We start from the raw sequence: 15,115 nt of genomic DNA, 5'->3' as shown, positions 1-15,115 counted from the left end.
TCATCATCAATTATTCATACCCTGCCCATCTGGCCGGGTTTCCCCAGCCACTCTGGGCAGCTCCCAACAGAATATTAAAAACACGATAAAAGATCAAACATTAAAAACTTCCCTAAACAGGGCTGCCTTCAGATGTCTTCTAAAAGTCAGATAGTTATTTCCTTGACATCTGATGGGAGTGCATTCCACAGGGCAGGGGCCACTACCGAAAAGGCCCTCTGCCTGGTTCCCTGTGACCTCACATCTCACAGTGTGGGAGCTGCCAGAAGGCCCTCGGAGCTGGACCTCACTGAATGATGGGGATGGGAGGCGCTCCTTCGGGTATACTGGGCTGAGGCTGATATTACCCACCCAGCTGACCTTGGAGTCTCCCTGCCTCTCTCCCCATGAATTTGTCTTAAATTGTCTTTTAAAGCTCCTGCAGAAAGACACAAGCTCTGGTGAGCATCTCTGATTCCTTGTGTCTCCTAACCAGAAGATCCTACTGAAGACACATCAACCATCCATTTCTATACCATTAAACCATAACAAAAGGGCTGGTCACCCAGCACCGTAATGTGCCGTAGTCTGGGATTTGTGTTTTTCTTAATGGGTTGGGCCAACCAAAACATTTCCAGCAAATGAAGCTTTTTAGAATTTTTAACTCCTCTACTTGCCTCCTTGCCCAAATGCCTCAAGATGCTTCCTCACTCCCAATCAAAAAATGCTCCATCCAAATCAATGGTTCCTAAATGGGGTGCCCACTGGGGCGGGCAATGGGATTACCTAGGGGGGCACACTAGAGACGAGGCAGCGGGTGGTGCTGAGGTCTAAACCACTGAACCGCTTGGGCTTGTTGATCAGAAGGTCGGCGGCTCGAATCCCCACGACGGGGTGAGCTCCCATTGCTCTGTCCCAGCCCGTGTCAACCTAGCAGTTTGAAAGCACGCCAGTGCAAGTAGATAAATAGGTACTGCTGCAGCGGGAAGGTAAATGCCATTTCTGGTTTCCGTCACGGCGTCCTGTTGCGCCAGAAGCGGTTTAGTCATGCTGGCCACATCACCTGGAAAACTGTCTGCAAACAAATGCCTGCTCCCTCGCCTGAAAGTGAGATGAGCGCCACTACCCCATAGCCGCTTTTGACTGGACTTAACTATCCAGGGGTCCTAACCCTAACCTTTACCTACTGGAAATGTAAATAACTATCATACACTTTGAAAAGCTAGCATCACCAGATCAAATTCATCAGTTTGGTTGAATTAATTAATTATTGGATTTTGAATAAATGTGCAATTAATCCTCACTGTTCTGAATTTTATTGTGTTATCTTCCTTTGTGGGACATGCAAACCACTATTCCGAATAACTTGCTATGGCCGTTGGCTAATGCAAATAAAGTTTATCTATCTATTCCAAATAACACTTTTTTCATAGGGCACAGTGGCTCCGGGGATGACCGTATGGAACCAAGAAGTCGGTGGCCAAAAAACTTTGGTCTAAATTGTTCTTTCTCTTCAATAATCCGAGAAATGGGATGGCAGCAAGCTCACTTTGTTTTTGTTTTTTGGGAGGGGGAGGCAAAAAAGAGTTTGACATCAGAAAGGAAAATATTTAATTACACATGTCAATGTTCTGTTTTATTCGACCCATGCTTTTAACGCAATATCACAAAATGCCACAGTGGTGAATGCAATGATGCAACACAAAAAGCTAATAATAATAAAAAAATTTATTTAAACCCTGCCCTCCCCAGTCAAGACCGGGCTCAAGGCGGCTAACACCAGGTATAAAAGCAATTAATTAAAATACAACTTAATAATAAGATTAAGTGATCCATGCGACGGTCACCTCCAGGCTTGACTACTGTAATTCGCTCTACGTGGGGCTGCCCTTGAAGCTGTCCCAGAAACTCCAGCGGGTGCAGAATGCTGCAGCGAGGCTCCTCACGGGGTCTCTGCCATGGGAGCATATTCACCCAGTGCTTTTCAAGCTGCACTGGCTCCCGGTGGAGTACAGGGTCAGATTTAAGGTGCTGCTTTTGACCTTCTAGGGACTTCTAGGGTGTTGCTATTTATGGACCTTGAGGCTCTCCGTGGGGCATACCAGGAGAGGCGGTCCCGTAGGTACAGGGATCCTAGGCAATGAAGGGCTTTAAAGGTCAAAACCAGCACCTTAAATCTGACCCTGTACTCCACCAGGAGCCAGTGCAGCTGGAAAAGTTAGACTAGATGACCCTCGGAGTCCCTTCCAACTCAACAATTTTGTGATTCTATGGGTGGAGAATCCTTATTCTGACTTTGGGGTGAAGAATATCCATCCTGGTTGTTGTTTTTTTATTGTTGTTTTAGCCATAGAGTTGAGCATTTGCTGAATCTGTCTTCTTCCCTGCTTAGTAAGATACCCAAGCATTTAAATGCTTCCTCTGCTGCAAGGATTCTCTGATGTCCAATATGGTGCACTCTCCAACTGAAGCTCTTTCCACCCTCCACAGATCATGTTTCTTTAACGTGTGAGTCCTCTGGTGTCTACTGAGCCTTTCGCTACTGCTGAAACTCTTCCCGCACTCCATACACTTATACGGCTTCTCTCCTGTGTGGGTTATTTGGTGCGAAATGAGGGTCGTGCTACGACTGAAGCTTTTCCCACACTCGACGCATCTGTATGGCTTCTCCCCTGTGTGGGTCCTCCAATGCGACGTGAGGTTGCAGCTCTGGCTGAATCTTTTCCCACACAGCAGGCACTTCTAGGATCTTTCACCGGTGTGGGTTCTCTGATGTGGGCCAAGATCGCCATTGTCACTGAAACTTTTTCTGCATTCTGTGCCGTTATGTGGTTTCTCCTCTTGGTGGGTTTGATGATGCCCATTCAAATCGTCCCTGAATGTTTTCTTGGACGTCACACATTTTCCTTTTTCCTTCCACTTAGGATGATCCTGTAGGATCAAGGGTGCCTTTGGGTTGGGATCCGAAGAAGGAGCAGATTTCTTCATCCTGTTCTTCGATTTGACGAAGGCAGCACACAGGAAACCAAATGGCTCTTTTGCAGACTCCTGCTCAGTTGGTTCCAATGGCACCACAGGGTACTCCTTGCAATTCTCATTGCCTTGCTCATTGCCTGAAAATTGAGGAAGCGGAAAGAGGGAGAATTTGGATTAGGCAGAAACCTAAGACCTTAACAATGAGGGCCTTCTGGCGGTTCCCTCACTGAAAGAAGTGGTGTTACAGGGAACTAGGCAGAGGGCCTTCTCGGTAGTGGCACCCTTCCATCAGATGTCAAGGAGATGAGTAACTATATAACCTCCAGAAGATACCTGAAGTTAGCCCTGTATAGGGAAGCGTTTTAATGTATAATGTGTATTCCTGCGTTGAAGCGGGTGGGCTAGATGGCTAGATGTTTTATTATGTTGATATATCTTGAAAGCCATACAGAGTGGCTGGGGCAAACCATTCAGATGGGCGGGGTACTGTTGTTGTTGTTGCTGTATTTTAAAAAAAGTTTTTCTTGGTTTACAAAAGTACAGTGGACGCTCGGGTTGCGAATGTGATCTGTGTGGGATCCACAGCGTTTACACCCCGCATTGGCGCACACGCGGGTTGCAATTCGGTGCTTCTGTGCATGTGCAAAGCATGATTTAGTGCTTCTGCGCATGCACGGCCGCCGAAACCTGGAAGTAACCCATTCTGGTACTTCCAGGTTTTGGCGGTCCATAACCCCCCCCCCAAAAGAAGAAGAAGGGACTCGAGTGGTGCTGTGGGTTAAATCACAGAGCCTAGGACTTGCCGATCAGAAGCCTAGCAGTTCGAAAGCACGTCAAAGTGCAAGTAGATAAATAGGTACCGCTCTGGCGGGAAGGTAAATGATGTTTCCGTGCGCTGCTCTGGTTCGCCAGAAGCGGCTTAGTCCTGCTGGCCACATGACCCAGAAGCTGTACGCCGGCTCCCTCGGCCAGTAAAGCGAGATGAGCGCCGCAACCCCAGAGTTGGCCACGACTGGACCTAATGGTCAGTTTAGTTTACCTTCACCTATACTGTGTTAGTTTTATGATGTTAGCTGCCCTGAGCCCGGCTGCAGCCGGGGAGGGCAGGGTACAATTATATTATTATTATTATTATTATTATTATTATTATTATTATTATTCAGATTTTCACTTTTTGAAATATGGCAACCTGATCAATTATGTATACCTAAAAGAGACTCTTCATGGTCAGCAGGGTTGTAATTTCAAGCCCAGTGTTGGGTGGAAGAGTCCTGCATTGCAGGTGGGGGTTGGACTAGATGACTTTGGGGGTCCCTTCCAATTCTTGGATTCTACCAAACACTTCAGGATCCCGTTCAGGTTTCCCGCACAGGTATGGGGACCCATGGCCACTCCTTCCCCAACGTGGGAGGCGGAGCTCGGCTTCCTAGAGAGACAGGAAGTTTCAGAGGAGGAGGGAGCGGCTATTATCTGGGAACGGGGCGGGGGGGGGGCGCGTTGGTCTCTGCAGCCACACGCGGAGGAGAGACTTTGGTAAGGAGGCGAGGTGGCTGCAGAGGGAGGAATTCAGAAAGGTGCAACATATTTGGGGGGAGATATTTTGGGTGGTGGGGGGATATTTGCATCCCTCCCCATGCCGAATCTGCAAACCGGGAGGGGGGAAATGTTTGGGAGGTGGGGGAGTGAAAAAAGGTCGACACGTGTTGGGACTTTGCAGTTTTAGAGAAGTTTGTAGAACCGAGCATGGCACGGAGGGGAAAAAGTTTTTCTCCCTCTTCCGCAGTGCTAGAACTGGTGGATCCGCTGCCCCCCACCCCCCGCAAAAAGGCTGCAAGTTGGAAGTTTCAGGAATCGTAGGAACGGGAGGGGACCCCCAAGGGCCATCTAGTCTGACCCGCTGCAATGCACGAATCTCAGCTAAAGCATCCCAGTTGGTTAGAGGGGGGGGTGCTGATAAGGGCAAGGTTGCAGGTTCGATCCCCAACCCCCTGTGGGACAGGCTGCCTATTGCATTGCAGGGGGTTGATTCAGTGGTTCTCAATCTGTGGGTCCCCAGATGTTGTCGGACTACAACTCCCATCATCCCTGAGCTCTGGCCTTGCTAGCTAGGGGTGATGGGAGTTGTAGTCCAACAACATCTGGGGACCCACAGGTTGAGAAAGGCTGGGCAAGATGAACCTGGGGGGTGGCTGTCCCTCCCAACTTTACCGTTCTTTGATCATCTACATGCAGTGCAGAGTCAAACTGTGGAACTCGCTCCCCCAGCGGCGTAGCATGGGTTGTCAGCACCCAGGGCAAGGCAAGTAATTTGCGCCCCCTAACCCGTGGATTTGCGCCCCCTAACCCGTGGATTTGCGCCCCCTAACCCCCAGATGTTGCGGCCGGCCCCCCGTACACCCCCCACACTACGCCACTGCGCTCCCCGCCCCCGGGGTGGGAGGCAGCGATGGGCCACCCTCGGGTGGCATTGAAAGATAACTGAGACAAACTCATGGGATGGTAAGGCTATCAATGGGCTGCCAGCCTGGGAGGTTGTGCTCTGGTGCCCCACGTTGAATGCCAGCTGTTGGAAACAGCAGGAGTGGAGAGTGGCCTTGTGTTCGAATCCTGATGGCTTGTCTCCCACGGGCATCTGGTTGGCTTCTGTGAGAATTGGGTGCTGGGCTGGATAGGCCATTGGCTCTCAATAATAACCATAATAATAATAATAAATTTTATGTATACCCCGCCCTCCCTGGCCAGAGCTGGGCTCAGGGCGGCTAAGACCAGTAAAATTACAGTAAAAACATAATTTAACATAGACATAAAACCAATTTAAAATACAGGTTAAAATGTAATTTAAAATGCAGCCTCATTTTAAAAGTAGCCCATAGATCAAAACCATAAGGGGAGGGAAACAGAAGGGTCAGACCGAGTCCAAACCAAAGGCCAGGCGGAACAGCTCTGTCTTGCAGGCCCTGCGGAAAGATGTCAAATCCCGCAGGGCCCTAGTCTCTCGTGACAGAGCATTCCACCAAGTCGGGGCCAGTACTGAAAAGGCCCTGGCCCTAGTTGAGATGTTTTTATGACGAGTGGAAAACAGGGAACCCCGTTCCCCTTTTCCCTCTGGGAATCCATAGATTCTGCCCTCTGCTATGCATGCTTTAGCTGAGATTCCTGCATCGCAGGGGTTGGACTAGATGACCCTCGGAGGTGCCCCCTTCCAACTCTAGAGCAGAATCTCTCTGGAACTGCCTTCACCTCTCTGTAGAGATCAACCCAGGTCTTGTTGGTGGGGGTGGGGGAGGTAAATCTTTGTTATAGAGGAAGGAAGCAGAGGGTTTCCTGCTCTGCTTTTGTAGCCCCCAACTCAAAAGAATAGAAATGGCCTTTGGAGGAGATAATAGCCTGTGAGTAATAAGACAATGGCAAACTGGCCACGTGAGATTCCTTTGCTCTGTCTTGACAAAGAGTCAAGGCTGGAGGAGATTTCTTCATTGAACAGAATTTATAAACCTCTTGGTGTGTTTTTTTTTTTGGGGGGGGGAACCCCAAGGCAATTTACAAAAAAAGAAAACACCGTAAAATTATCACTTAAGAAAAAATTACAACAATCATTTCAAACATGCAAACAGTTAAAACCACAGTAGAATAGACTACGGCAAATTAAAACTCATACAAACTTTCTGAACATCTGGTAGGCTTGACTGAATAAGAATATCTTTAGCAAGAAATGCAGGGAAGGCACCTCTGATATCCATAGGCAGGGAGTTCCAAAGTTCCTGTTAAAATATGTTGGGGAAGGGGGCGTTTATTGGATTGTTTTTGTTTTGGTTATGCATTTTTGTGATTTTATGCTGTAACTGCCCCGAGACCTGCGGGTTTAGGGCAGTATGCAAATTCAATAAATAAGAATAAATAAATATTTATATACCGCTTAATATTTTTTAATGAAAATCTCAAAAGCGGTTTACAGCATATTAAATCAATAAAACAATAGCCAGGCGATGTTCCTCCAGCCTCAGGGGCCTCTTCAGTGGGGCTGGTGAGTGTGGGCCCAGCCCCCTAGGCCAGGTGGAAGGGGCCTTGCAGGGAGCAGGCTTTGCGCCCCACAGCCGGGCGATGTTCCTCCGGCCTCATGAGGAGCGTCTTCAGTGGGGCTGGTGAGTGTGGGGCTCACCCCCTAGGCCAGGTGGAGGGGCCTTGCTGGGAGCGGCCTTCACACTCACAGCCAGGTGATGTTCCGCCAGCCTCAATAATTAATTGTTTGTGCTCCCATACTAAACTACGGTGGTACCTTGGTTTAAGAACTTAATTCGTTCCGGAGGTCCGTTCTTAACCTGAAAATGTTCTTAACCTGAAGCACCACTTTAGCTAATGGGACCTCCTGCTGCCGCCGGAGCTCGATTTCTGTTCTCATCCTGAAGCAAAGTTCTTAACCCGAGGTAATATTTCTGGGTTAGCGGAGTCTGTAACCTGAAGTGTATGTAACCCGAGGTACCACTGTATTGAGTTCTTAATCGGGGAGATAAGTAAAATACCCCTGCCCCAGCTGGACTTGGGGGGGGGGGAATAAATACCACCCTGCCCCAGGGAGTTTTGCTGCTGTTTCTTGCATTGAAGAGATTGGTCCAGAGCTCCTCCTGAGATTTAGTTTGAGGATAAGATGCAACACTTCCACGTTGCTCTCTCAACAACACTGTAAAATGGTTAGAACAGGGATGCAGAGCATCATCTTTTTTTGGGGGGGGGGGTGCACAGGGATAGCTCAGTTGGTAGAGCATGAGGCCTCTTACTCTCAGGGTCGTAGGTTGGGGTTTTTTAATTTTATTTGGATTTTTTAAATAAAATGTTTTGGAGGGAAAATCTTTTTCTAAAGATCGTTTTCTTTTCAGGTTCCATTATAGTCCAAAGGCTATTCATCAGGAAATAAGGATTTGTTTTAAGTTTTTCATGTGTGCTATAACTCAGTCTAAGGTGTGTTTTCTTAAAGTGTTTAACCACAGCAGTTAACAAACGTGGATACATATGCTATAATGTTATAATCTGAAGGCAGCCCTGTTTAGGGAAGCTTTTAATGTTTGATGTATTACTGTATTTTAATATTTGGTTGGAAGAATAAATTATTATTATTACTATTATTGTTGTTGTTTTAGTTACATAAATTGTTAAAATTGTTATTATGGAAATTATCAGTCTATGTATTTCTAATAGTATAACCAAATCAGTAATTTTTGATATAACTGTAAAACCTACTCTGAGAATTTATTATTCCAAAAATGAATTGTAAATATTAAGATTATACCACCAAGAATGAGTCTTTCTGCAAAAAAAAAAAAAAAAAAGATTTAAATCAAGTCTTACTGACTAGTGATTTAAATCGTGATATAAATTGAATTGATTTAATACTTCCCCTCCCCCTTATTTCCCCTGCAGGGACCACTTGAGAGCTGCTCCCTTCGTTGAAGTGCGGCCCAGTTTCTGCCTCCATCTCCTTCCGAAGGCAGCACAATGGCGTCAGAGGCACAACCTGGACCCTCTCTTCTTAGGGATGGAGTGGAAAGAGGGGTCAAGCAGCGCCCGCAGGTAGGGAAAGAGCAATGGGGACGAGGGACGAGGTAACTCTGCCTCCCTTTATGTCGAGTAGGGAAGGGATCTAAGAGAAGCGATATTTCCTCCTCCTTCTTCTTCCAGGGTCTGGTCACCTTTGAGGAGGTGGCTGTGCGTTTCACAGAGGAGGAATGTGCTCTGCTGGATCCAAGCCAAAGAGCTCTGAACAGGGAAGTCATGGAGGAGAATTACGAGACAGTGACCTCTCTGGGTAAGGAAACATATTTCTGCATGCAGTGGAGGAATAACTGGTCCAATCCAGTGACCCCCCAGCCCAGTGTCTTGTTCACGGTAGTATCCTGTTCATCCCAAGAAAATGTCTGTGGGGAAGCCCGCAAGCAGGAGCTTAGCGTTAAGAACAGGGGTCAGCAAACTTTTCCAGCAAGGGGCCGGTCTACTGTCCCTCAGACCTTGTGGGGGGCCGGACTATATTTTGAAAATAAAAACGAATTCCTGTGCCCCACAAATAACCCAGATATGCATTTTGAATAAAAGCACACATTCTACTCATGTAAAAACACCAGGCAGGCCCCACTGATAACCCAGAGATGCATTTTAAATAAAAGGGCACATTCTACTCATGTAAAAACACGCTGATTCCCAGACTGTCTGCAGGCCAGATTTAGAAGGCGATTGGGCTGGATCCGGCCCCCAGGCCTTAGTTTGCCTACCCATGGTAAAGAACATCTTGCTCACCGGTGGTTCCTGGTGTTCCAAAGAAAACCAGTACATTTGGTGAAGTCTTAAGAGCAAACGGTTGCAAAACGTCTGCTTTCGCATGTAACCCCAAGATTTATTATTAATACTATTACAGTGGTACCTCGGAAGTCGAATGGAATACGTTCGGAAGCCCGTTCGACTTCCAAAACGTTCAGAAGTCCTGTCAGATGTTCAGCTTCCAAAAGCATTCTCCCTCTCCTCCATTAGCTCAGTCGGCAGAGCATGGGGCTCTTAAATCTCAGGGTTCAAGGGTTTGAGCCCCACGTCAGGCAAAAGATTCCTGCATTGCAGGGGGTTGGACTAAATGACCCTCAGGGTCCCTTCCAACTCTACAATTCTGTGAGCACAGAAATCTTGCAGTGGCTTGAATCTCCATGGGAAAATGCTTCATCTCAAATTGTAAATTTGAAGTACCCCACAGCCTTGGCTTGCTATGGATGAGGAAGAAGGGCTGGCTTCCGGGAGCTGGTTTTTGCTTTCTGTGTTTTGAGCTGTTGTGGTCCAATCCAAGACAGTTAGCTTTGCTAAGTTCTGCAGCTTCATCCCTGCAACAGAGGTTTCATGTGTGAGCCAGAGAGAGCCAGTGTGGTGTAGTGGTTAAGAGCAGTAGTCTCGTAATCTGGTGAACCGGCTTCGCGTCTCCGCTCCTCCACATGCAGCTGCTGGGTGACCTTGGGCCAGTCACACTTCTCTGAAGTCTCTCAGCCCCACTCACCTCACAGAGTGTTTGTTGTGGGGGAGGAAGGGAAAGGAGAATGTTAGCCGCTTTGAGACTCCTTCGGGTAGTGATAAAGCGGGATATCAAATCCAAACTCTTCTTCTTCTTCTTCATGCTGAGCTCCATTTCATGCTGAGCCCTTTTGCTAGTCAATAAGGGATCGAAATTGGCCCTCTTGGGTTTGAGGTCGTAGACTTGGCTTGACTGGGAATGGCTGGATGTTTTGTGGTCCAAAGTAACTGCTCTCTCTTTCCTTGAAAGAATCAGACCTCAATTCGTACTGGGAAGAAAGGCAAGAGCAGCTTCTCCAAGATGACAAAGAAGGGGAGACATCAGCAGGTAGGTTGTGTTTTCGCTCAGGGATTTGAAGGTGTCACAGTTTCGCTCTTGTTTGGAGGACAAATCTACACCTGATTTCTGCGCAGCAGAAACCGAGCTGACGGTTAACTTTTTCAGCTGGATTCCTTCTTTAACTTCTGCCACGTTAAGGAAGTTAGTCGTATCAGTCTAGTGTACAAGGGTGAGCATTCCAGCAAATGGAAGTGACATTTCTTCCATAGAACTTAATCAAACTTAATCAGACTTAATCAGAAAAGAAAATCAGTGAGGTTAATGACATAAAAACCTGATAAAATATCAGCGTTACCATTCTGAAAAAAATGATCATTGGTGCAGAGCTGAGTGACCCTGATTAAATCCCAGTTACCTGAATCACACTGGGCAGCGAGCAATAGGTGATATGTTCCTCCCAAATGAAAGAGTGAGAGGTGCTCAGATTTCTCTTGGAATGAGATTTTTTGTTTGTTTGTAAGCTTTATCAGTTATCAAAGAAAAACAAGATGTACTGGCTGAGTACCTGGCAGATTTCTGTGCTCCTATAATTTACAAGTGTCTTTTGACCGCAGCCAAAACCATAACCAAGGGATGAGCGCTTTGTTCCCCGCTTGGTCTCTTCCCCAGCCTTGTTCATGTTTTATCTCCTCCAACCCCAACCCCAATTGCATCAAAGGAGACACACCTGTGCTTAGTGAAACCAGGTGGGAGATAGAGCAGGAAGGGGCTTGTGTTGTTGCCGTCTTGAGACTGTAGGATATTCAGAAGCTAACCTCAGATTGAGCTGGGCATGAAGAGAAGAAATGGAAGATGCTTAATCATAATGATGATGATGATGATGATTTTATTTTTACCCCACCCATCTGGCTGCGTTGCCCCAGCCACTCTGAAAATGACAAAATCAGAGAAGCAGAGAACTGGGCTCAATCCATAACGAGATCTCTGCTTGCCGTTTGAGTGACATTTCCTTTTTCTCCCTCCCCTGAAACAGGCAGTGGGCAGAACAATGAGAATTGCGGGGAGACATCCGCCGTGGTGTCGTCAGAAAACTCAGAACACAAAGCATCAAAAGAAATGTCTGTAAATCAAATAGAAACCCCAGATCCTGAAAGAAACAAGTCAAAGAAAGCAAAAAAGAAATCCACAGCTTCTCAGGACAGTGATGTCCCTGAACCCCTCATCTCAAAGAAAGATCACACAGAAAACAAATGTACAGAGTGTGGTGAAATATTTAGATATAGATCACAATTAAAAATGCATTACCGAACTCATGGGATTCATACAGAGGTGAAACCATTTAAATGTACGGTGTGTGGAAAGAGCTTCAGCCATAGTGGAAGCCTTAGCATGCATCATAGAATCCACACAGGGGAGAAACCATTCGAATGTACCGAGTGTGGAAAAAGTTTCACTGGACGTGGTGACCTTTCTAAGCATCAGAGAATCCACACAAGGGAGAAACCGTTCAGGTGCATGGAGTGTGGAAAATGCTTTAGTCAGAGCGCTCACCTTACTTTACATGAAAGAACACATACAGGGGAGAAACCGTTTCAGTGTATGGAGTGTGGGAAAGGTTTCACTGGAAGCGGTGACCTTTCTAAGCATCTCAGAATCCACACAAGGGAGAAACCCTTCAAATGCATGGAGTGTGGAAAGGGCTTTACTCAAAGAGCTCACCTTACTTTTCATCAAAGAACATACACAGGGGAGAAACAATTCAAATCTTTGGAGTGTGGAAAGAGCTCCAGTGGGAGTGGTGACCTTGCTCAGCATCAAACAACACACACAGGGGAGAAACAGTTTAAGTGTCCAGAGTGCGGAAAGAGTTTCAGTGGGGGTGATGGCCTTATCAAGCATCAAAAAATCCACACAAAGGAAAAACCGTTCCTATGCAAGGAGTGTGGAAAACGCTTTAGTCAGAATGCTCACCTTACTTTACATCAAAGAATACACACAGGGGAGAAACCATTTAAATGTACGGAGTGTGGAAAAAGCTTCTGTGGGTCTGGTGACCTTACTAAGCATAAAAGAATCCACACAAGGGAAAAACCGTTCCTATGCAAGGAGTGTGGAAAGAGCTTTAGTCAAAGTGCTCACCTTACTTTACATCAAAGAACACACACAGGGGAGAAACCGTTTAAATGTACAGAGTGCGGAAAGAGCTTCAGTGGGAATGGTGACCTTACTAAGCATCAAAGAATCCACACAAAGAAGAAATCATAAAAAACATAGAACCACCTCTTTTTCTATCTTGGGCTGCAGCTCCTTCCTTACATTATTTATTTTGTTGCCGCCAGGTTTGGCACTGCTTTCCTTGGGGGTGAAGACGGAGGCAAAGTTGGCGTTGAGCAGTTCTGCCTTCCCTTAGTCAATAGTATTTCTCACTCTTCTTCACAGAGAGGACCTACCACTTGTTTGTTCTTCCTCTTGCTTTGAACATAGCTGAAGAAACCTTTATTATTATGTTTAGCTCTTTTGCAAGCCTGAGCTTTAGCCCGCCTGACATTCACCCTTCAACTTCCATTTCTTATAAATGCCCTTGTTAATTCTCAGCTGATCTCTAAGCCATACCATGTTCCTGTCTTGTTTCGATTGTCTGCATTTGGGCATTCAGTATTTCACCTTTAAGAAACTCCCATCCACTTTAGACTCCCTTCCTCTTGGAGCTCCTTAAGCTTGTTGAAATTGGCCTTAAAGTCCAGAGTGCATGTCTGACTACACTCAGCTTTTCCTTGTTTGTGTATCATAAAACCCAGGAGGACATGATCACTTCCTCCCAAGTTTCCCAGTACTTCGACCAGTTCCTCTCTGTTGGTGAGCATCAGGTCCAAGATAAACGATCTCCCTGTTGCTCCTTCCATCTTTCTGGGAAATGAAATAGTCAGCAAGGCAATGGGTGAATTTATTGGACCTTACATTCTTGGAAGAATTTGAGTTCCAACAGAGTTTGGGGTAGCTCAAGTCTCTGATGACTACGATATCTCCTTTTTAAATGTTTGGTCATCTGTTCTCGGAAGGCATCATTCAATTTTTCAGTTTCTTCTACACGGTTGTTTCTCTCTAAATACAGTTGCAATTGAAATTATTCAACCTCCATTGCAAAACGGGTTCATTATCAAAATTTACAGACATTCAGCTGTTTGCCATGAGCAAATCAAAGAAAGGCAATTGAAAAAACTCAACACAACTGATGTTTCCAATGGTTTCTCCAAATTCCTCTGACAATGCAACTTATACAGGCTTATCCAGTCTCACTATTATTCAAACACTTAATGTCAAGGATCTTTAGCACTTAGTAGACCGTTTTTTTCTCCTATGACCTGCTGCAAATGAGATGTGTAGCCAGACACCAGCTTCTGGCAGCTGAAGAATCTCATGAGCAATGGCCTCCAGTTCAGTAATATTCTTGGGTTTGCACGCCTCAACCGCCCTTTTCAGATCCCACCAGAGGTTTTCTATGCAGTTCAAGTCAGGTGACTGTGATGACCACCTTCCAGGACTTCTGCAACCAAAGTCTTGGTGGGATTTTTGCTTAAGCCAAACCCTTCCTGATGGCACCACTTGCACGGCCAGTGGTTTGTTTCCAGTAATTTCCTCTCCCTGGGCCACAGCCCTCAATAGGAAGAAATGATGAACACACCATGTGTGCCCAAAAGCCTTTCAGCTTCCTGCCCAGAGTCCCTTGCTAGACGTTGAAGGCTGTGTGTGGCGGTATTGTGAATGAGAAGGAACGGGTAGTTGACCAGTGGGCTTTATAAGACTTGGCAACTTCTCTGCCAAATCTTGAATTTATGCATCTGGAAGACAAACACACCTCCCTGGACATTCTGTTTCCTCCGCACACTGCTGCCTCTGTCCACCTCAGTAGGGAGACACCAGCAGTGCCCCACATCTCTTTCACCTCTGCGGAGTGGCAGAATTTTTGTATTCACTGTGGCTGCTCGCACATCAACAAAAACAAGCGGCTTTAATGTTTGATGTTGAGAAAGTATTTGGTAAGGTTTCCTGGGATTTGTTGTTTAAAGTTTTAGAATATATGACTTGTCAGAGCATCCACAATCAGTAGCCTTCGATCTGAAGGGTTTAGATCCAGAATGAAAAACGACTCCTCTAAGTCAATCTCCTCCTCTGGTGTGTGTGTGTGGCAGAAATCATTCTGGGCACTGTACCTTTCGAAGCCACCTTGGTGCATTCTGAGGTCAGCAACTGCTAGCTCCTAGCTCCTCCGGCCCCGAAACGGTGTGAGGGCGTGGAATTGATTTTGCAGCTCCAATGAGTCGGCCTGGCTCCTGACAGTCCTCCTGTGCCACGTACTTCCAGGCACCTTGTCTCCTGCTATGGGTGATCTTCCACCTCTGTAGGGGCACCTATCCAAGTTGGTGTTCCAGCACAGTCCACTCAGCTCTGTCAAGGGACTCCACATCTTCCCCAAAGCTCCAAGTCTGGCAACTAGGTGGACCTCAAGTTGCTGTACGTTCTCTTCCAGCAAGGTGCCACAGGTGTGCTTTTGCACATTCTCCGGCAGGAAGATAAACGTGGCACAGGTCTGGCAAGTCCTTGCAGCAGCTCCCTCGCGTTCCTATGCCCCTGAGGCAGCACTGCAAGCCTCACAAATCCCCCTGTTCACAAGCTCCTGGAAGCTGCAATCAGCTAAGTATATCTGCTGATGGTTTCCAACTCCTTCCCTCAACTTCCTCTTTCAACGTGGCTTCTTCTCAGCAGTAGCTTCTTCCCCTCGGACCGTAGGCTCTAGCAGAGCACACAGCCACAAACCGGCTCACCATCAAGCCTCCAAACAGC

The 15,115-nt window shown here is 46.7% G+C and overlaps 2 protein-coding genes across 4 annotated transcripts in view; both read left to right on the top strand.

The window, feature by feature from the left end:
* Positions 1–15,115, top strand: part of LOC309337000 (vomeronasal type-2 receptor 26-like) — a 202,872-nt gene that overhangs the window by 49,111 nt on the left and 138,646 nt on the right. The window lies entirely within an intron of this gene.
* LOC309336887 (uncharacterized protein) lies at positions 4,434–14,920 on the top strand. 3 transcript variants are annotated; one of them, XM_081853364.1, is made up of 6 exons: positions 4,434–4,529; positions 7,830–7,911; positions 8,371–8,520; positions 8,629–8,755; positions 10,244–10,321; positions 11,307–14,920. In XM_081853364.1, the coding sequence occupies exons 3-6, from the start codon at positions 8,446–8,448 to the stop codon at positions 12,536–12,538; spliced, it is 1,512 nt and encodes a 503-aa protein (XP_081709490.1). In that variant the 5' UTR covers positions 4,434–4,529; positions 7,830–7,911; positions 8,371–8,445; the 3' UTR covers positions 12,539–14,920. The 3 variants fall into 3 exon arrangements, with proteins under 3 accessions (XP_081709490.1, XP_081709489.1, XP_081709491.1); XM_081853363.1 differs by lacking the exon at positions 7,830–7,911; XM_081853365.1 differs by lacking the exon at positions 7,830–7,911 and having other exon boundaries at positions 4,444–4,488.

This window comes from Podarcis erhardii (assembly GCF_964252035.2).
Source record: "Podarcis erhardii genome assembly, chromosome: 2".
Lineage (NCBI taxonomy): Eukaryota > Metazoa > Chordata > Lepidosauria > Squamata > Lacertidae > Podarcis > Podarcis erhardii.
This window is presented reverse-complemented; position numbering and strand designations above follow the sequence as displayed.

Coding starts and splice junctions, on each gene's coding strand:
- LOC309336887 (XM_081853363.1), top strand. CDS start 8,446: ATGGCGTCAGAGGCACAACCTGGACCCTCTCTTCTTAGGGATGGAGTG. Junction 8,756..10,243: donor CGAGACAGTGACCTCTCTGG/GTAAGGAAACAT, acceptor TTTCCTTGAAAG/AATCAGACCTCAATTCGTAC. Junction 10,322..11,306: donor AGAAGGGGAGACATCAGCAG/GTAGGTTGTGTT, acceptor CCCCTGAAACAG/GCAGTGGGCAGAACAATGAG.